Source organism: Caenorhabditis remanei, chromosome IV (genome assembly GCF_010183535.1).
Source record: "Caenorhabditis remanei strain PX506 chromosome IV, whole genome shotgun sequence".
In the NCBI taxonomy this organism is placed as follows: domain Eukaryota; kingdom Metazoa; phylum Nematoda; class Chromadorea; order Rhabditida; family Rhabditidae; genus Caenorhabditis; species Caenorhabditis remanei.
This window is the reverse complement of record NC_071331.1, coordinates 11,686,079-11,708,366: the sequence shown is the minus strand read 5'-3', so window position 1 is coordinate 11,708,366 and position 22,288 is coordinate 11,686,079. Positions and strand designations below refer to the sequence as shown.

Below are 22,288 nucleotides of genomic sequence, written 5' to 3'. Positions count from 1 at the left end.
GGTAGAAAATGAAGGAGGTGGGAGAAAGGGAAACCGAAAAGGAATAAGGCAGAGAGTGTAAAGTAAGCACTGGTTGATCAGAATTGAATTCTAGTAGGAAAGTGTCAATGAATGGTTGATGATTAATTTTTAATTGTTTTTTAATTCAAAAGACTAATATCTGTCACCGAAATGATTGAAGTTTGCAATAATTGTTAAGGGATACACTGAATTGAGATGATTCCAGGCTTAACTACATTTGAGTTGTCCTTCCCAAAACTGAAAAGATGACTGCTCACAAAATAAGATCGATGACCAATAAACAAGAATGTGATTGTAGAACTGAAGTGAATGAAACAAAAAACATTTACTTAAAAAATGAAGGTCTTTAGACATAGTTGATGTTTCCACTAGTTGCCTGAAAGGAGCAGATATTCTCTTTGAGAAATGAGTTGTGTTTCAAAAGTATGAGATCTTTTACTGAAATAAGAGTATGGAGTCGGCTACGACCTGAACAACATTAAAAATTTTCCAGATAGTCACAACAAATTGCAGAAACGGCAAAATTTGGTACTTATCTCTATCTTTCCTCTACACCTCGGTATCAACTACCGTAGACATTTCAAATCTTTTTTAATCAGAAAGGTCAAACCGAATCAATCTTCCTACACAAATCTAGACCGTTTCACAGAAGTTATTATAACTGATTTCGAAATTTTCAAAGTTCGTTCGTACGACTTTAATTTCAAAACAATTCAGTTTCAGCAATTTTGGAAAACATTTTCTCTCAAAGTTTATGCCAGAAACTGTAATTTTTAGTTGACAGTTTTTCTTAGCTCACGTTTATTTTTTTATTGTTTAGCTAATTTGTATCAGAACTGTCTTCATTCTGCTACACTTTTTGCAAAATCTCTACTAAGTATACTGTAGAATGACCTCAACCTTTCCGACGTTTCCCTATTTCTTGTTTCAATTTCTTCAGTCCTTCAGTCAAATGATATTTCACAAACGGTCACATAGTTTCCACCTGTCCTAATCTTCTTCCTCTCTTTCCGCAAATCGAAAACTTCCAGAAGAAAATCGGCGAGAAATAGATACTGTATCTGAAAAAAAGTGGATCCGAGAGAGGCGGAAAGTAGTGGGCGGAGTTGATCCATGAATGGCGGCTTCAGTAGAAAAGAAACAAAAAGATAAGGAAACAAGAGGGAGAGGAGGGGGATGAGAATCAAAACATAAGGGCAATAAAATTAGAAACAATCACTTCAAAACCCTTTCGGTCCAATGCCTAGCTTCTTATTATTCGAAATGAAACGGTCTCGGCCGTGGTGGACGACGTGCATTTTTGTGCTATTTTGTTATGGTGAGTTGGTTTGGTTTAGGGGTGAGGGATATGGTGGAGGTCTACAGTTGCCGAGCGCATCTGTAGCCAGGCACGAATAATTTCTCAAAGAACTTCGGATAAATTACTGTTTCAAAATTTTTTTTTAATTTGTTGATTAATGTTGGAGCTCTTCAGTTGCTACCATGTTCTTTAATCGAGCTCTCGGATAATTCTTCCTTTCTGTTATTCAGATTTATTCTTGTATAGGAAAATTAGTTTGGTCGAATTTCAGCTAACACTCTCTAACAAAAAAAAACTACCTACACGGATAATAGTCTGAACGACCCATTAGTTTTCGGAAGTTGTATCTAAGATACAAAATCGTTGAAACATTGTTTCACTTTTTTTTCATAATACGAGTTGGACTGTTATGAACTTTTAATCCAAAATTTACTGTTTCCCAAACTATATTTGTTGCTAACATGACGCCCTGGTCTCCACTTGATACCACATACGGCAATCACGCACTTTCAATTAAAAGCTATCAAATTAGAAAAGCTACTGCGTCGCATCATTGCCCGCGCTTTGTTTCCAACTCACTATATCTAATTATGAGTTTTCTGAATTATCTTTTCAGTACCAAGCGAACTGTTTTGAAGCATTCGTTTTGGAATTTCGTTTCAGGGTAGTGAAATCTGTGCTCGAAATAAGTTATATCAAAATCGAGAAAAATTATATCAATGCACTTATATCCAGGTTTTGAAACATCCAGATCTTCAAGTTATTTTGAGAATATTCCTAGACGATTCCCACAATTCCTAGACGATTCCCACAAAATTCCTTTCCTCCACCTCGTCAAAGTGCAATTCATCTTCCATTTTCCCTTTCATTTTTCACTTCCTCTCCGTTTTTTTCGGCGCCAAAAATACCGCCTCAAGTGACAAGATAAATGATAGATTAGTCTGAATACGTTCCACTCGTTCCTCGGAAGTTTCGAAGAAATGAAAACTTGATAAGTAGGAAATAAGAGAACAAAATGATAACGACTTTTGATGAAAAAAGTGCAGTATTCTTTTTTGTATTTTTAGGTGATGTCATTGGGGAACGAAGTGAGATGGATTTAGAGAAAATTTTCAGTTTTAAAATGGGTAAAATTTTAGTGGGGGATGACACAGACAATAAGGCCCCGCATCTCCTATATGCTTCGTATGTATTTTATATAGGTGGAAGTTTACAATTCCCAGAAAACAACCGAATTGTTAAATTTTGAAAAAAATTAATTTCCAGCATTCGATAATGTGAATTGTGTTCAAAGTGCTTCAAAATTGGCAGCGATGGATAAGATGAAAATGGAAGCGAAGGAGGTTGATAAGGTATGAAATGAATCTGAATAGATAAGTCTGGAGAATCGAAAAAACGATTGAATGATTAATCGGTTAGGTGAGAATTAGGGGGAAGGGGAGATTATGAAAAATCTGAACTTTTGAACGTTTTGAATAGAATCTGAGTATCCGAAGCTCGCATTACTTTTATTGGAAACTGGCACCGTTATTTGCTACTCATCTCCATTAGAACCAAAGACGAAATTTCTGGGAACACTGAAATTGTAATTATTTTTACAGAAAGGCTAGCTCAACTGTTTACTAGATCAGCGCTATTTTCAAAACTGCGCTGTCCTGAGACTTTGAAAAACTAGTGTTAAAGGAAAAAGCAAAAAATATAGTCATCAAAAGTTTCAATGGATCGAAATAATCTTGAGAATATTTCTTGTTTAGAGAGCAATTGTAATGGTCCTACATAATCCATATTATTTTTCAAAAGCTTTACCGTTTTCGCGCCACTGCACTACATGAAATTCCCGTTTTGAAGTTTTGATATCAAATCTCAAAATTTCACGAAGATGATTAATAACTTTCCTAAAAATTAACTTTTTAATCTTCAATTTACAGCTTCAACAACTCCACTACGGATGGTACATTCAAGCGGTCAGCTCACTTCTTGGTTCCGTTGGCAAACAAATGTATATGCAAATGAAGAAGTGAGTCATCTAAAACATATTCTGGAGATAAGCAGCCATCACCATCTCAATTCTCTCGACGTCTCTTAAAAATAGTTGTAAATCAAAAAGGGAAATCGTGTGAAAGAAACAGGGAGACCAGTTCGTTTTGGCACTTTTATTGCCGTTTTTATCGTTGTTGCTTCTGACTTGACGCCGCCATAGAAAACGAAGAACCGTCGAGAATTCGTCAGTTTTGATAACGAGATGAGTGGGGAAGAGGGGAGATCAGACAAGGAGGAGAACGAGAGGCAAAAGAACAATGCGTCGTTAATACGCAAGGATTTTAATGAGGAAAACGGATAGTTAACAGTGGAAGACGATACCTGTGAATGAGATATATTTATGATGTATCTTTGGACTTGTGATTTTTTGAGATGGTATTGGGAACAGAGAGCAAATGTACGGTAGTTTTATATACCTCACATATTGGAAACCTTTGGGTAACTCATGTCTAGGGTTTTCAAACGTGATTCAGAAGCACGTTGTACAGAAGCTTCAAGCGTGAACACTCCAAGATACCATCCCAGACTTTCAGACAAGAAGTTTTATTACTCGGGCCATATATGAGCTACTTTAAATCTGACAGTAGAGTCCGCATCTCTGTGACGTCAGATTTCTATCCATTTCCTCTGAAAACTCGATTAGAAAATCACTGTTTGACCACTCGGGAAAATCGCATTCCTGACCCAAATTTTTGAAAACAGAATTTTGATAAGTAGCCAGTTTCAAGTGAGTATTATTTATTGAGATAGTTTCTGCAGAATACTGAGCCATTTATTACTGAGGCATTATAAAGAAATAGATTCTCATTGAGACCCTCATAATGGATTCTATCTGTTTCAGAAACATCAAAAAAATCTAGTTGAAAGCAAAAAATTAATACCTCCATCTCTATCAACTCTAACACTTGTCTAACACTATCACTTATAAGGTGGCATTACCAGCTATCTCTATTTTTGAGAGCTTCTGTCCGGGACGTGGTTGTAACTAATTCACTATCAACAAATTTTACCCAATTTCACAGAATAGATTACGATCGCAAAAATTTGGAAGTTTATGAAATTACAAGACAACGCCTTTCTACACCTGCGATGGATTTAGAAGTATATACTTTGATTCTTCCAGTTTCAAAGATTCATGAAAGTTCAACGTTGTAACAATCACCTGGTCTTGTTCCGGTGATTGCTACAACGCATACTCTATTTACACCATTCTCTCTATCTATGGTTCTTGAGGTATCCAACAAGTCCCGCCCCTTTTCCCACGTGTAACATAGCAACGCGCGGAACCCGGGAGATGTCCGTACACACTGTCATTCAAATACCCTCCTCTCGTTGTGCTCACTAACTCTGGTTCCTCTGCATTTGACCGTGAAAATCTTTCGCCTTTTACTAAAGATTTCCGTGCAAAGGAGCAAACTCTGAGTATTATAAACAATTTTTTGAGTCCCCTCGAAAGAGCGGGACAAAAATGAAGTAGAATGTCCTCTGAAAATAATTAGGAGATGGGATTCGGGAGCCTGATGGTGATGCAACATATGAGAGATTAAGAAATTTCAGACTCCAAATTATTAGATTAGAAAGAACTAAATTCTGTTTCTCAAAGATTACTAACACCGAAACTAGATAACACTTCTAATCTCTTAGTTACATATTCTCCGAAACTAAAAAGACTTCTAATTCCTGAGATACACGTTCTCTAAATAAATTTCTAGACCGCAACGTCGTGCATTTGTTGCTTGTCTTGATTCAATTCCTAAGGAATATGACGTGAAAGCTGGAGCTAAATGTCTCGTAAACGCTTTCGACGGAAAGTTGGAAGACATTTATGGGAAGGCAGCATTGGATAAGAAATTAGATTTTATCGACAAACAAGCTACAGTACCAATGGGGAAACTAGATATAAAGAAACTGAAAAGAAGGAAAATTCAGAAGAGAATAGTCCAGAAGCAGTTGAAAAAGAGAGTACGAACGGTAATACTGAATAATATTCTATCGCTTTATCGTAATGTGAGTTTTCTTTTATATACTGTGAAGGATTCTGGTAATCATGAAGAGATATTTTATTTTATTAGTAAACATTCAGAAACATTAAAAAATCAATTGTAGTTTGTATGAGCTTTAGTGTTTCAAAACTCTCATTTTTCAGAAAGAAGCAGCCGACGAAGCGAAACGAGTTGACAGTTTGGATGGAGTATTCTATAAACCAAAGAATTATGCGAAGATGCCAGATTTGCATGAAAATAACAAGAGTCCAATACAAGAATTCACCAAAATGATCAGAGAGTTTGCACATGTGAAACCGACGAGAAATATGACTTCAAGCTATACGAATCTGAAAAAGGTAAGAATACATTAATCATTATTTGATTAGTTGTCGAAAAAATGTTACTGTTTTGAAATAGTTTTGAAATAGAGAAAGTTATCGGCAAATTACTGCGCACTGTAGACGCAAACACGCTCTAAAACTTTAACTAAAAACACGTAGTCCCTATTACGTGGCGGGGAGCATTTGAAACTATTTTCCTACAGGAATTTTTAGGATGCGTGAAAATATTACATTTCCACGTATTTTCCTCATTAGAGCGTGTTCGCATTGGTAGCGATTACCATATCCTCGGCAAATAAGCAGATAAACCCTGAAAAAAACCCAAATTTTCAGCTCCAAGACGCTGTATTTGGAGCCCGGGAGAAGAATCGATTCAAGAATAGAATGTTGGATATGGTAATTGGAAAGAATCATCCATTGAGACAAACGAAATCATTTTCTGATCGAGTTCGAGATATTACACCGGATGGAATGATCGATGAAACTGTTTTCGGATTGGTGGATGCAGTTCACAAACATACGAAAGATTCGAATGCGAACTTTTTGTCGCCAAGGTTTATGCCGATTATGCCAGAGAAGTTAAACACAAAGAGGTAGGAAGACGCTAACTTCACTAAATAAATTTCTGTTTTATTGAATTCAGGAATGAGAATCTATATTTAACTCCCACTTCTTCATTCATCCATAAATACAAATTTTGATTCCAGACGCCTCCTCTCTCCCGACATGTTCCCATTGTATCGTGACGAGAGTGACAATAGTATCCTCCCAATTCCAAATGTTCTGGAAAAGGCTGGATTGAAAGACAAGGATAGAGAAAATGTGTTGGAATTGGTGATGGATATCACAGGAGTGAATAATGTTGTGGATGACGCATTGAATCTGGTGAAAGGACTGAGAAAGAGTGGATTGGATAAGGATTTAGTGGATATGACTTCGATTATTGATCAGGTGAGATTAAGGGGATCCGTTACTCAATGTTCATGTATTCCTTCCAGCAAAGATTATGACCGGTTGGAACAGTAGTTTTCAAAGAAAATACTGGACCCAATTCTGACCAATCGGAGTCCCATTTCAGGCGTACACATCTCTTTCCAGCTCTCTGACTCGTCCTCAAAATTTGGATTTCGTCAACAAGAAGTTCTCATTCATGAACAAGGAGCAAATGCAATCTCTTTATGGAGAGACTGGAATATACAATACTTCGGTTTCTGATCTACCATTCGATATTCATGAAGTTGACTCTCTGACAACTGAACAGAAGGAAGAGTCCATTCGAATGACAATCAGAGAACTTGCGAAAGGAAATGGAGCTCAAGGATTTGGAAAAAGTGGAAGAAGAGTGAAGAGACAGACGATTTCTCTGTTGAATGGATTGTATCAAATCGTGTTTTTGAATCCGACAGTGTTCTCACCACAAGCATTTGCACCCACTATTAATAAGGTTCGTATGGAAAGGATTTGTAAAAATGACTTTCGATTCTTTACTGCGAAAGCTGAAGTTGTGTTTCTGAAACGTGATTTTTTTTTTCGAAAAATTGAAGATAATTCATTTCCAGCTATCCGTTCTCGGACCACTCGTCCTATCTCCTCAACTGTTTTGCCCGAGTGTTCTCTCTCCACTTCTCATGTCTCTTCCGGTTATTTCACCTCAAGTAAGTTCGATTTTTCTATAACGGTTTTTGGTTGGAAAATGAATTGCGTCGAATCGGATCTGACTCGAGAACCGGCTAAACACGAAACACTTTTTGAAAACTGAAAAATACAAGTAAATAATCTTGAGTGACTAAGACTAAATCAAAAGTTTGAAACAAGAAAAAAACAGCCGGTCCCATCTGAAAACTTTGGTCCTAAATTAACTTCGAAACCTGAAATGCCAGATATGTTTCATCCCCCCATCCATTAATTTCTTCTTCACAGGTTGGAAATCCACTCATCTTCTCTCCATACGTCCTTGGTCCAAATGTATTATCAGCTGCCGTATTCAATGCATACGTCTTCTCTCCCTACGTCTTATCCCCTAATGTAGTAAATCCATACGTAATGTCTCCTTTAGTTTTATCTCCATTTGTTCTCTGTCCTGACGTCGTTTCTCCTACCGTACTCTCAGGAGTTGTACTGTCTCCGTCTGTTCTTTCTCCTTCTATTTTCACAGATTCTGCGTTGGCTGCTAACGTATTGTCACCCACGTTTTTGTCTTAAAACATGTTCTCTGTTACTCTCAACCATCCCACTGTTGACGACTGCACAGAAAAAACTCAAATGAGTCTGAATGAGTTGGTATTAGGCATAGTGAGTACCCAACCTTTTCTAAGAATAATCGTACACATTCTGTTAGGCTCCGCCCCCTTCCGTCTGAAACCCAGATACCACACTGAAAAATTTTAAAAAATTTCAGATGATGAGATTTTTTAAAAATCTTTGCAGAAATGAATTATTTGGAGTATTTTAAGACTTTTTTGTGTTGGCACCAAAAATGTGACACGTCATCTTCTGGTAGAAAAATATCATAAAAACTACACTTTTGATAATCGAGCTCAACTTTGACAAATATCTTTTCATGGAAATGCTCTTGCAACGAGATCTTTTCAAATTCAGAATCTGCGTAAAATTCTGGTCTAGATGAATAATGTCCAGTTAAAAAGTAGTGAGCACCTATTTTTGCTATGAGCGAAAGTATGCGTTTTTAATCAATTTTTTCATGAACCTCTACTCATGGATGAAAATGTCAATGTCCCAGATTTCAATTTCTATTTGCCAGAAAACGTCTTTTCGGAAGACTAATTCATTCCAAAAATTTCAGTGCTCTGAGTTCGATACCCATCATTTTCAGAATTTACTGTTTCAGTTTTTACTGTTTCAGCCGTGAATATTCGATCAGCTGCCTGCAGCGAGAGTACATATTAGGTTGGTAAATAATTTTCTGCAATTTTTCGATAAAACTTTGATTTTATTTTTTCAAATCCAGAAAGATTTCTAAAATTCAAAATACTGTTTATCAGCATTGGTAGTCTTTTGACAAGATTTTGGTAGCTTACTGATTCTCTCTGCGTAGACCATCTATTCGAGATCACTGGAAAAGGAAACTTGCTTATTTTTGATATCCCCTTTTTATTTGGATTCTTCCCCATTAAAATGTCGTTGAAGTCAGGCAAAATGTTTGTAATTAAAGAGAAGAAGGTTGGATTAATACAATGAATAAAAAATAATTGTCCAGGCAGATAACAACAGTTTGTTGTGAGCTACTTTCGCAACACATGAACAATCGTTGTCATACTGAAAACTTCGTTTTGTTATATCTCCCCGTCTTGGAGTTACAAGATTTTAAGTTTATTGAAATAAGAAACTTGAACATCTGATGTTACTTCCCTGTCCTTGCTCAGGAGTTCCCTCCACTCCACCCAGAGTACTGAGTCCCAGATTCAAAAAACCACTTTTTCAGGTTTGAGAACATCCAGAGCGCCCAAATCTTGGTCCACACATTCTACTTTCCTCACATCGTTAGATTAACAACTCGACTACTTATTTCTAAGAAATAAATAGCTCGACCATACGTGTGTTGGGTGTAAAAGTACTAAGAACCAACTTAGGACCATGTGATGTATCATCTCATGTTGTTTCAAAACGTGTGGTATGTAACGACTAATTTTCTCATTCCGATAAATGGTTTCCATCTATGAACTACAGTTACATAAGTCACCCTTAAAGAAGTTGACAACCTACGTGTGGTTTGATACAGATCCGCTTCTACGATTCCCTGCTATAACTCCAAATCTGGCTCTGACTGCTGATAGAGAAGAAATTTTTCAGTCAGATCCAAGTTTCTTGTTTCGAATCTTGTGAATCAAAATGTACTTGCGTTTGAACACAGAGACCTTGTTTAACATACATCAGCAAGTTCTTTTTGAATGACATAATTTTTAGATCAGAAACGAATGAAAACAAAATACGGTTCCAAAAACGCAAAAAGTTGCATGTAAATCAAAGCTCCGTTCTCGGCGGAAAAAAAAACGAGAAGTAAAACTTTGAAACTGTAACAAGTACTTGAGTAGGCCTACCAAACACAAAAACAATCACATCACAAAACAACTCCTATGTCGAGAAATGAAAACGACAACCGGCAAGCTCGAAAATTGCAGAAAATTATGAACCAACCTAATAGTACACACTTACACTGCAACTAGGCAACGTCTTCGTCAAAAAAATAGGAGGGGTTATTGTGATTGGTTGGGTCAGAACAGAGAAAATGATGGAAAAGTTTGATAAGAAAAATAAAAAAGTTATTTTTTTCGTTGACAGTAACAACCCGATATCGTTCGATGCGCGCATTTTGAACGATTTTTGAAAATTCTTTCGAGAAAAAGAAGAAGATTGATGGGAAACGGAAAGGTTCATACCGATCAGAAGATCAAACTGAGATCTCGAAATATTATAGAAAAGAGATACATCTCATCCATCTAATTCCAGATGCCCACAAATTCGAAAAATCACCAATTGTGTCTGTTCAACGTGCTGAAAGTGCTCGTGTCCCCCAACTTCTTATCAGTCAACCCAGCTTCGATCTACGAAGAACCCAATCTGAAAGTCATCTCGATGCAAAAGTTATTGATGCAGTTCTCTCGAGTTCCGCTGATTTTGGAATGGAGAATTGTGTGGAGGACGAGATAAAGATGTTGCTAGTTGGAGACTTGAATAGAAGTGCATCAGCTGGACACAATTTGGATCCACAACTTCTTGGAGTCGTTCGAAAAGAAGACAAGGATAAGACGTTGACTCAAGCGGATGCAGCTAAGGGATTGGCTCTGATTGCAACTGTAAGTGCTGAAATATCGAATCAAAAATCACCTGACAGACAAAAACAAAAATAACCATTACTCTCCCTCCTAATTGGTTTAGCAGTTTTTCCCAATTAATGTATTTCAGCAAACCGGTTCTGTCGCCTCGTTAGCCTCAATGGTATCAAATCGAACGGACACGGGAACGGAAGATTGTGGAGACGACGAGGAAACACATCTTGATAGAAAGAGGTCGGCGAGTACACGAAAAGCTAAAATCCAGGCGACGTTCGCTGCTGGAAAGAAGAAAGTTCTCGATTTGATGCCTCAGAACCGGAAATTGACTGACGCCTCTGCAGTGGATTTCAACGGGGAAAGTATTGAGATTGGTGCGGATGCTGGGTCACTTTATGATACGGATAGAGAGCATTCGATTGGAAGATCACCAATGGCAGTTGTAGGAAAGAGGAAAGAAAGTCCATCGGAGGATAAGAAAGAGAAGAAAAGACTGAAGAAGAAGTTGTCAGAGTCTCCGAAAGGTAGAAGATCAAACGGATCCGGACAGAAAGATCAGTCGCCGATGACAACTATCAAAGCGAGAACAACGAAAAGTGTGCAGTTTCAGAAGGTAGGTCATCTAGGCTACTAGGTGAATCAGAATCTAATTCCTCACTAGTTTCAGGACGTAATGTGGGGACAATCACTTCACTTTGAACTCGACACTCCTGCAGAGACAACAACTCGCAGTACGATTCGATATTTAAATGTGACTGTTCATGCGAGAGAAGTGAAAACTGCTGGAACACCGAACACTTCTGCATCCATCCTTCCCAATGTGACACCTTCTACTCCTGATAGTGTTGCTTCTTCGTCAACAAATACTGAGAATTCCGCCCCGATGTCGCCTATGAAATCACCCGAATCCAAACCGATTCTCCTTGGAAGTGTCTCTCTATTCGTGCCACAACTCATTGATGATTGTCGATTGACTCTTTCGAATTGTCATCGAGAAGTTTTCCAGTTGAAGCAACCGAATACCTCGGCAACGCCACCACCTCCAACTGCAACTGATGATCCGTATGTTTCACTGCTTCCAATCAAGAAGCATGTATTTATTCTTTTCAGACTGATCAGTGAGTTCTCCCGTCCGGATTCGATCCACGTCTTTGTTTCGGTGACATTACACTCGGATTCAGATACTTTCCAGATGGGTTTCCATCTGATAAAGCTATAAATTCTGGAGATGACAGTGAAGACGAACTTCATCGAATTCAACATGCAAACGAGGCAGCATCACCAGCCAGACCGTTTTCTCCGCCAGCTCTGGCTCCTGCAAATCATGACTGGAAGCTATGGGTTGGACGGAATGGTGAGTGAATTTCTTGAAGGAACAGCTCACATCCGTTCTTTTCAGCGACCACTTGCGCAATGTGCCGAGGAAAAATCTGGCTCCGAAACGCGTCGACTTGCTCCAGATGTCTTGTCATTTGCCATAATAAGTGTGTCGTCAAGGCTAATAACGGTGGAATCGCTTGCTCTCCTCAACAACTTTCTCCTCCAACCCATCTTCCACTTCCTGATGATTCCCAGTTTGAAGAGATTTCTGCTTCGGAGTTAGATGGCGTCGTTACGGCATCTACTCCAGATCATCCACATGAAGAGAAACACGCATTGCTCGTGCAGTCACCATCAACATCTTCTTCCAATGTTACAGGACCTTGTAAGTGATCGATTTAGTTTTTCATTTCAATGCCGCCTCATCTTCAGTGGATACTCCCGAAACAACGAAACGAGCCAGATTCCGGAAAGTGACTGAAAAGTTTTCTAATTGGAGGAAAGGAGGGAAGAAAACAGAGGGAACACCAGGAAGAAGGGACACTGTGGACACTGAGTCATCATCCACTGACTGCAATTCAATGTTGAATCAAGACATTGTTGACAGAGATAGCCCGATGGCCAGTATCCAGAATGTTCTTGCTGATGTTCTCCTTGAATTGGATGGATCCCCATTTATAAGTGGTCTTTACTTCCAGGTAATGACTTCAATATTAGAATATCTTTTCTAGCAAAAACTGGAAAGTTTCAGCCCGGAAACGCCTACAACGAGCAGACGATTCGGAATGCGAAACGTCTCGGACGTGAGATATTCAGTGAACTTCCGTCAGAAGAACGAGTTGAAAAAATCAATGCGCAAATTGATAGAATTCAAACAGCGATACGAGAGACGAAAGATGACCGACTGAGTGTTATGCAGAGTGGTGGAGGTTAGTGATCTGAATAGAATCATTCAGATGCTATCCAAATGTTGAGAAGTTTCAGAATCATCTTCGAAATTTCAAGGACTCGATGAACGGCTTCAGGCTCTTGCTGTCCTCATGCTCCATTATTGTTCAGCTCTCCAAGATTGTCAATCAGGAAGATCTACTCCAAATCCACCAACAGAAGAGGACGCTCAGAAAGAGGTAATTTCAGAAAATTCAGGCGAAAAGCAGATCTAAACCCTTTCAAAAGTCTCCAGATGAACGAAGAAACACAATTCGTCACCGCCGACCATGAAGAAGACGAAGAAAGTGTGATGGATGAGGATACTGTAGTCGGTGATGCTCCATTTCAATCTGAACCATCGTCTTCTACTCCACTTGAACGTCCAACTCAACTTGATCCGAATTCTGATGCCGTTTCCGTCTAAATGTTTATGTTTTTAAAAATTTTATAATTTTTTTCTTTGTGCCAATTATTCTCTCCATCATATCAATTTCCTTTCCTTTTTCCCTTCACTTTCTCTATTTCACTTTTCCATAATCATCCCACATTTCCTATCATTTTCTTTCCTTTTTTTCCATTTTCCCTCTGTGATAAATTCAATCTCGATTTCAACCTCCCGTTTCCATCCCGAGCAAAAATGTACGAAACTGTTATAAGTATTCTCTCTCAATTTCTGTGATTCCAGATTATATTGTTTCCACGAAAAATGCATAATTCCTTATTTATTGAATCGCAAAATCTTTCTCTCATTTTATTTATTACTCTTTGTACTTGTATCCCTCCGAAAAATACACATTCTTAAGCACCTTCTCAACACTGTACGTTTCATAAATCCAATTTATTTCATTTGGTTTCGTTCTTGTTGTTATCTGAGTTACTAATCATAACGTATCATTCGTTTTGTCTTACTAAAAAATACTTGAAAAGGAGTGGAGGAAACTCAAATTGGTATCCAAAACATCTGCTCCATTTCCTCCGTTTCTTTGCGTCTCGGTGGGTCTAGTCTAGACGTTTTTCGTCTTCATTCATTGATTTTGCATAATTAGTGCAAGAGATTCCACAAAGTGAGAAGGCTCCATTCTATCCAAGATCTCCATACGCCGTTGCAAAGATGTACGGATATTGGATTGTGGTTAATTATCGTGAGGCCTACAACATGTTTGCATGCAATGGAATTCTCTTCAATCATGAGAGTCCACGTAGAGGTGAGCGAAGGAGTTTTAGGCTCAAATGATACGCAGTCAAACTATTTTAAATTTACTCTTTTGTGATGTTATGTGTTTGAAACTGAAAATAATTTTCCAGGAGAGACCTTCGTAACCCGTAAGATCACTCGTTCCGTTGCCAAAATCAGCCTTGGACAACAGGAATCCATCGAACTTGGAAACCTGAGTGCTCTCCGTGATTGGGGACACGCCAGAGAGTACGTCGAAGCCATGTGGAGAATCCTCCAACATGATGCTCCAGATGACTTTGTGATTGCAACTGGAAAACAATTCAGTGTCAGAGAATTCTGTAATCTCGCTTTCGCTGAAATTGGAGAAGAACTTCAATGGGAAGGAGAAGGTGTTGAGCATACTTGTCAAATCACGGGCCGGCCCGCAGGGCCCGCAGCAAAAAATTATTTTTGAAAAATAGAATCGAAAGTGTTGGAAATTAAATTTTTTCTTCGGTTTATACTAAATCGAGGTCGGGGGATTCGATAAGACTACTTTCAGAAGCCTCCAGCAAGTTCTTGATCCTGATTCTGATCATCGGCTGATTATCACAGAGACTTTGAGAGGCTCAAAGTTTATAGTGACAAAATAACTTATTCTGACAATTTCCGTTTTCACTTGTTGTCTTTTTATAATTTCTAATCAATAATATGTTTGCCATGAAGTAGTAAACGAAAAAACAATGGGAAAACGACGAAAATTTTTTTTTCAATATTTTGACGGGCCGAACGGGCCGCGCCGGGCCAGCCCGGGCCGGGCCGGGCCGGGCCGGAAGATATTTTTAGCGGGCCCGGCCCGGCCCGGCCCGGCCCGGCCCGTGACAAGTATGGTGTTGAGGAAGTTGGAAAGAATAAAAATGGAGTGATTCGAGTGAAAGTGTCTCCAAAATACTACAGACCAACTGAGGTGGAGACCCTTTTGGGAAATCCAGAAAAGGCGAAGAAGACTCTCGGATGGGAAGCGAAGGTTACTGTTCCGGTAAGTTCATATATTTATGAATAGAAATGAAAATTTGAATTCAATCGTTTTTTGCAGGAACTCGTCAAAGAGATGGTTGCCAGTGACATTCTCCTAATGAAGTCCAATCCAATGGCATAATTTCTGACCCCACTTATTCCTCTTGTCTTCGCTTTACTCTTCACTTTAGTCTTTTTTTCTTTTTTAATTATAATTTATTGATGATTGCTGTGATGTATTTTCTTGGGACCTCTGGGATTGTCTTGTGTCTTTTTCTTGTCTTAATTGTCATTAGTTATAAAATATTGAATATTGGGAAAAAGAAGAAGTCCCTTCTTGTTATTTCTGGGAAGGAAAGCGGCTTGATCCGGTGAAAAGAATCCAGTTTTCGACAGCTTCTGTCAGATTGATAGGTTTTGATTAGAGGTACGGAAGATGGACGAAAATGAAGAGGAAAAGTGGAAAAGTTCACGCGAAGAGAGAAGAAAAGATGGGTTACAGTAGACGGGAGAGAACGGGGGAGGTAGATTTGAGTTGAGTGTAAAAACGATTATAGGAAGAGTTATGAGTTAGTAATGAAATGAGACGGAAACAGTGGAAAATGGAAAACAAGGAATACGAGTAAGATTGATTAATAGAAATAGAGAAAGACTAGTTACTTCAAAATTTCAATCTAAAAACAAAACCACAATGAAACTGAAAACTTTTTTTGAACAGGAACCAAAATTATCTTTTTATTTGAAATTAAAACCTTACAATGATTACTGTAACAGTTGAGTTTTTACTGAAAATTTGCAAAAGATAAAATACTATACGGTGTAGAATGAAGTTAAGTGAGAAAATGAAGGAGGAGGGGAGAAAATGAGAGTAAGAGAAGAATTTTTCCAGAAGTTTTAACTGGAAATTTATTATCTTTCAAGATGAATGCAGAGAAAAGAAGAAATGTTCTAATTTTTTTCAGAATCCAGAATTCCATGAGGCGATGTTGTCTTGAAAGGGAAGAAATAGAGAAGATCATCGGCGGAAGATATAAGTATAACCGGAGAAAATGAAGCTGGAAAGCGGGAAAAGTCATCTAAAAATGGCATTATATGAAAAATCTGGAACATTCTGCTGTAGAATCTGTTAAAGTTTTTTTGTGCTTTAGTTTCTATTTTAAAACTCTATTAAAACAAACCATTTTTATGAAAAGAACCTGAAAAGCCGTTCAGATTGGCAAATTTTCCTTGTTTGCTGGGTTTCGGTTTTTTTTTCACCCCCGAAACTTCAATTTTAGATTAAATTATTTTTCGAATAATTATTTACGAGTTTTAGTTGAAATTTTGATGCAAAAACTCATCTAAACTGGAAATTCGTCGATTTCAAGACAAAATTATTTGACAAAAATTTGCTCATAGATAGTTATCTTACAGTAATCTTTAAAGGCGCATGACTCTCTTTCAGAGTTGGTCTCACCACGATTTGAAACTTTGAGTTGCTTGTTTAAACGCGGTTAAATTTCCGTTTACAAACGGAACTTTTATCATTTCTGTGTCATTTCGGTTCCGTTGGTTTATGGTTTTACAGATTTTTTCCGAATAATAACTTAAAAATAGTTTTTTCCCACGTTTTTCTTTGAGTTTTTGCCGTTTTGTAGCCAAAATGTTTATATTTTTCTACATGCAAGTCCCATTTTCCTCGAATTCTGAAAATTTTGCCTCTCTTCTATTCCCTTTTGTTCAAACTCTCATCTTTCTGAACTACCAGTTGAATTTCCATATTTGCCGTTTCCCGCCGATTAAATAGAATAGTGAGAGAGTGTGCTAATCGAAGAGAGCGCCGACGTATGGGAGTGAAGAGACGCAGAAATTGTGCGCGCTTATTTTGAATTCACCTCCCTCTTTACTTGATTTTCGTTGTTTTTTGCGTGTGTTTTGATTTTTCCCGTTAATTTTCATAAATTTTCAGCAAAAATGAGTGTCGACTCGGTGCTCGTCGACTCATTTGTGCAGCTGACGAACCACTTCGCCACAGTTTTCAGTGACACAGAATCGATCAGTTCAATGACTGATCTCTGGGAAAAGCAAGGAGGATTCATCGCCAAAATTATGTAAGTAATTTTATTTGTATTACGTCATAACCTAAAATTTAACTTTTCAGGAAATGCGATACAAAAGAGTTCCGCAATTCAGATCTGTTCTACGAGGTCTTGCACAGAAAGATGAATATGGTCAATGGGTCTTTGGTGGAGGCGTTGGATCCCAAAGCGGCTGCGAAAGGAAATCTCCTCGAAATCTGCAAGTTCTACGCTTTGTTCCTCGAGTTTCTCCGCAAGGACCACTCGGAATTGCTGACAAACGTCCTCGAAAAACTTGCAACAGAGATAGGATTCAACAGCACCGTTCTTCTCGATATGTTCGTCTATTTCGACAAACTTTATTCACAAGACAGCGTCGATGACTGGTGGAGTTTTCTGATTCGTCCGGAGAATGTAGAAGTGTTGAGTGGAATGAGAACACCTCCACGAAACAATTTCATCAACAGCACGTTTGTGACACCCACAGCAACTGCTCGTCGTCTTCGAACAGCCTCATCGACCGCCAGAAGAAGTCCTATAGCGGATGCTGTTGATTCCCCAACAATGAAGTTCATGAGAATCGAGCTACAGCTCAAGCAAGCACAACGGCAGATGCTTGAGGCAGAACAACACGTGGAGGAGTTGGAACAAGAGAATGGAAAGCTGAAGACGGAAAGTCGAGCGAATAAGATCGCGTGAGTAGCTAGAAACGAATTATATAAATAAAAAGTACAAAAATGACTTTTTCAGTATCGATTCTCTCAAACAAGAGGTTGCTGGGAAGCGAGATAACGCAGAACTCGCGGAAGAACGTGTTCAAAAGATGACAGCCGAAATGGAATCAAAGCAACTCGAAGTGGAAGCCGTCACTAAACAACTCGCCGAAAGCCGTACAACGCTCAGAAGTGAGCAACGGCATCTGGAGGAATTAGAGAAGGAGAAAGAAAAACTCGCTTCGAAACTTGCCACAACTACAGAATCTCTGGAAAAGTGCATGAAGGAGATGCGCAAACTCCGTGATACCAACGAAATGGAGTTCCAAGGGTATCAGAAGAAGGAAAGCGATCTCGAAGAGCAGCTCCGCTCTGTGCTCGAAGAGAATCGAAGTATGGCTGATCACCTGACCAGTTTGGAGGAGCTCAAGGCCAATCTTCATGGCGAGAACAAAAGATTGACGAGTACAGTCGAGTCGTTGAGTCTGGAATCTGCACGAAACAGACAAGAAGCTGACAATGCAAAGACTGAAATGGGCGAACAGAGAGAACGATTCCAGGCGCAGCTGGAAAAATGTCAGCAAGATCATACGGAGCGAGCGAAGATGGCCGACTCCAAGATTGAACGCCTCCAAAACGAGTTGGACGCGGCGAAATCTGATAAGAATGGAATGGAGAAAGTTCTTGGTGAACTGAAGGAGCAGGTGTTGAACACGGACATGGCGAATCATCAGAATTCCGAAGGATTCTTATCGGCGAAGGCATGCCTCGAAGGTGCAAAGAAGAAAATAGAAGAACTTCAAGTTGATGTGAAGGGAAAAGAATCGATGAATCTGGTGCTATCTCAACAGTTAGAACGAACAAAAGATATTCTGAGGAATGAGCAATTGATCCGAGATGCATCAACTGCACAGTTTAACGATCGGTATTCCAAGCTGCAGAATGTTTTGGAAGAAAAGAAGAAAGAAATCGAACTGTTGAGAGAGAATATGGAGAACATAGTTCTCAAACACCAGAATGAGGCAGCCCAACACGAATCAGAGATGAAAGAGTGCCGAGAGCAGAACGAAAAGCTGATTGACCAACTTGAGTCGATGACCACGATTAAATCGGAAGTTGAGCAGAAGAAATGCTACTTGGAGGAAAGAATTAGTGAGTGAAGATAGCAAGGGATTTCAAATCATAACATTTTTTACAGAACTTTTCCAAGAAGACCCTCCATCGCCTATCGAACGATGCGACACTCCAGACAGCCTCGTCGAATACCTCTCGAAAGAAGGTCCGCTCGAAACTGAGGAGGAGTTGAGGAGAAACGTCGAGCAGACGCCGCGGAAGTCGATCGCATTCAATTTCGACATGAATTCCATCGATTCGATCAGAGGAACACCGATTGGATTCAAGGTAAACGAATTTCCCAAAATTCCAAATAAAAACTTTTATTTTTCAGAGCAATCCACGTGAGTCAATCTGCTCCAACTACGACTTGTTCGAGCGATGCTCGACCGCCCGCTCTTCGATGCGATCTGATACAAATACACTTGCTTCCACTTCTGAATTCAAGCCACCATTCACTCCATCAGGCACCACGAAGGAAAGAATCGGAATCTTGACGTCGCGAAACGAGAAAGTGAAGCCACACCTGCAAAGCTCGTATGTCGTCGAAATGGCCGACGTCAACTCGCCATCAGCCGACGAGGAGAATGTTCGAAAGGGAGGAGGAGTGGAGAAAAAGAAGAGACGTAACTCCATCTTCGCATTCAAGAAGAATTAAAACCCTCGCATAATTCGCTTTGTTTTTCGTCTGTAAATATTTATAATAGACAAGAATTCTGTTAATAGCTAAATTTTAAACAATAACTGTTCTACAGATATTTTCTCCACGTGTCGAATAGAATTATGAATTATTTGACATTTCTTTATTCTCTTTTCTCATAGTCAGTTCATATTTTGAAGTTGTGAGAAGCTTCAATTCCTCTTTTCAATCATTATTAGCACGGCACGTTTCTTACAACCGCACTCTACCGAAACCAAGGAAAATTGCCTGCGAAATTGAGAGACTCAGAGAAAAAGAGACATTTTTCAAGACCATTTCGGTGGAGCGCAGTTGTAAGAACTGTGCCGAGCTAATACATCTTTGCAGGAAACCTGGGAGAGCAAACATGAGCCGTTGGTTTTTATTGTGTCACTCATCAATCTCTTTTTGCGAATTTGTAGAAATACGAGTGAGTGAGTCGAGTGAAAAATAACTGAAGAGCTTCATAAATGTAGCGAAAAAATGGCGATCGTGGAGAACATAACTTTTAAAACTTGATTGTAAAATTTTTTCGGTTTCAGGAGGAATTCACTTATTTTTCAGTTAATTTTTTACAAAAATCAACCTTTTCTGTGTTTCCCAGTGAATTCTTCTGAAAATGCTCGGAAAACTGTCTCAAAATCTTACAAAATAAACCAAATCGTATTCACTACCAGCCGAAATTGAACCAGTGGTCATCCTCTCTGTATACGCATAAAGCGATTGAAACTGATTACAGTACTTGATTTTGAAGTGGCATATCTCTAAAACTAGAAGGGCTATCAAGATGTTGTCCACTGAAGAAATTTAGCAAACTTTATTGTCTATATTTTTGCAGTTAACAACTTTTTGATAGCGTTTCAGCTTTTAACGTTATCATTCTTCGAAAGAAAGTGGCTCAAGATGGAATAAAAGATAGCTAACTTCAACTGTCATACCGGAAAATCTAAGAGAGAGAGAGAGAGATTTCAACTACAAAAATGTAGCAACTTTAATTTTCTGAATTTCTATAATTTAAGACTTTTTCTAGAATATTCAATTTGCATATTCCGGTTTTTACTAGATTACGGTTTCAGAATTACAATATTTCAACTGGTTGCAATTCCTATTTTGATCGACTGAATTTAATAAATCAGATCTGAAATTTTAATTTTAATTTGGATTTGAAACGTTAGAAATCTTTAGTGATTGGAATACTGCAAATCTTTGTTCAAACGGAAATTCCTAAGCAAACAATTTCGAAAATTAAAGTTCAGAGTACTCAGAATCATATCTCTAGTTTCCAAAGTGGTCCACTAGAAGGATCGAAATATTTTTCAAAGAAAACGAATACGCTTAAATTGGCTACAGTAATCACGAAGGGTATTCCAAGTCATCACTCATTCGTTGGCACGTACTATTTGAGAAACGAGAATTAATAAATAACAAATTTTGCTTACAAAATCAGATTTTTAACGAAACATTGAGGAGAGCTGTCATCGAGTGAAGCACTAATGAAATTAAAAAATTACTATTTGGAAACCGGAGTTAAATAAAACTATTTGAAAGAAACAACAATAACAGTTTTGACTTCAAATAAATCTTATGAAGACATTGAAACAGAAACTTTCCAATAACATCTAATTTGGAGTGGAAAATTCCAGAAAATGTGCATCATTGAATTCTGCAACATCATGAAGACCTTTTTTTAAAGAGAGTCCGAATTCATCTGGAACAAAATCCACTGTTCCAGTTATTTTGTTTATATCCAAGATATCGGTTTCTATCGTTCTCTTAACGTCTAGCATAATTAAAAAGCAACGAAGATTAAAAATTACAACTTTTTTTGCTTATTTCAGATATCTGCTTTGCTTTGCCGCTCAGATAATCAAGCAGGAAATTTAGAAAAAAGTGGGAATTTCGACAGCGAAAAAATACGGTAGCAGGAATATACCAAGTAGCTGGAGAAATTTTTGACACGATTTTGATACACCTAAATCTGATTATTCAATTTGTTCTAAAAACATAAGTTTCGTAAAACAACATGCTAGTTTGGTTCCAAACGTTTCTATCACTTCACTTGACATAGTTGATCTTCTCAGTTCACTAAAATTTCGTTCCAAAATGACATCATTCGAATTCAAAATGATATAACGTTTTCTTTTCTAATTGGGTTTTCACACTTTGATCTTTCAATCGTTTCGTCATGTTCCACTTATTAGTCCGATTCATTGCATTACTTTTTTTCCAAAGAAAAATTATCAAAATAGGAATGAAATCAAATTCAAAAGTATTGTGAATAAGTTTCTGATCGTTGTGATTCGTCCCAAATAGTATTCATTTTGGTATTCCTCTCCCTTCGTTTTCTCGATAATTTTTGACCGATCAACTGATTGGTCATTCCGATTTTCGATTCGAAGCACCTTGAGATGAGAACAATGTCTCACGCAGAGATGAGGAAATAGTGTGTGAGGAGAAGAGACGCAGACGTTACTTTTAGGTGTGAATGATGACTGCGAAGAGTACCGAATTGAGTTGGATCAGGACGACAAGGGGAGGAGGAAGGAAGAAATCGAAAATATTATTTTCATTTGTACTGTTTGTGGGCATTTTAAGTTCTTGATGATGTAGAGACTTTCTTTGCTCAAAACAGTTTATAATTCACACTTTTCTATAACATCGTTTTATCTGGAGAACTAAACTTCTATTTTTCATTACTCTCTATAAATTGTGTGTACGCTATATCTTGAGATTCAATAGTATTTTAGAACTTTCACTTTATATCAAGAATTTATGAAATCTTCTGATCCGCGAGTTTCCTGCTCTTTAAGTTAGAATAACAGATAG

At 38.2% G+C, this 22,288-nt stretch overlaps 3 protein-coding genes across 3 annotated transcripts; all 3 read left to right on the top strand.

Moving 5' to 3' along the window:
* Positions 1–2,499: 2,499 nt before the first annotated feature.
* GCK72_013366 (uncharacterized protein) lies at positions 2,500–13,151 on the top strand (the record flags this gene model as incomplete). Its single annotated transcript, XM_053729815.1, has 19 exons — positions 2,500–2,506; positions 2,588–2,673; positions 3,250–3,338; positions 5,074–5,368; positions 5,508–5,702; positions 6,021–6,280; positions 6,395–6,638; positions 6,766–7,131; positions 7,247–7,342; positions 7,608–7,876; positions 10,123–10,501; positions 10,611–11,090; positions 11,145–11,595; positions 11,670–11,831; positions 11,877–12,182; positions 12,230–12,495; positions 12,549–12,726; positions 12,782–12,924; positions 12,981–13,151. The coding sequence occupies 19 exons, from the start codon at positions 2,500–2,502 to the stop codon at positions 13,149–13,151; spliced, it is 4,443 nt and encodes a 1,480-aa protein (XP_053584587.1).
* Positions 13,152–13,838: 687 nt separating this feature from the next.
* GCK72_013365 (uncharacterized protein) lies at positions 13,839–15,042 on the top strand (the record flags this gene model as incomplete). Its single annotated transcript, XM_053729814.1, has 4 exons — positions 13,839–13,932; positions 14,033–14,293; positions 14,876–14,922; positions 14,980–15,042. The coding sequence occupies 4 exons, from the start codon at positions 13,839–13,841 to the stop codon at positions 15,040–15,042; spliced, it is 465 nt and encodes a 154-aa protein (XP_053584586.1).
* Positions 15,043–16,853: 1,811 nt separating this feature from the next.
* GCK72_013364 (uncharacterized protein) lies at positions 16,854–19,441 on the top strand (the record flags this gene model as incomplete). The annotated part of the gene is made up of 5 exons (XM_053729813.1): positions 16,854–16,990; positions 17,041–17,652; positions 17,708–18,822; positions 18,869–19,071; positions 19,118–19,441. The coding sequence occupies 5 exons, from the start codon at positions 16,854–16,856 to the stop codon at positions 19,439–19,441; spliced, it is 2,391 nt and encodes a 796-aa protein (XP_053584585.1).
* Between the last annotated feature and the right edge of the window lie 2,847 nt (positions 19,442–22,288).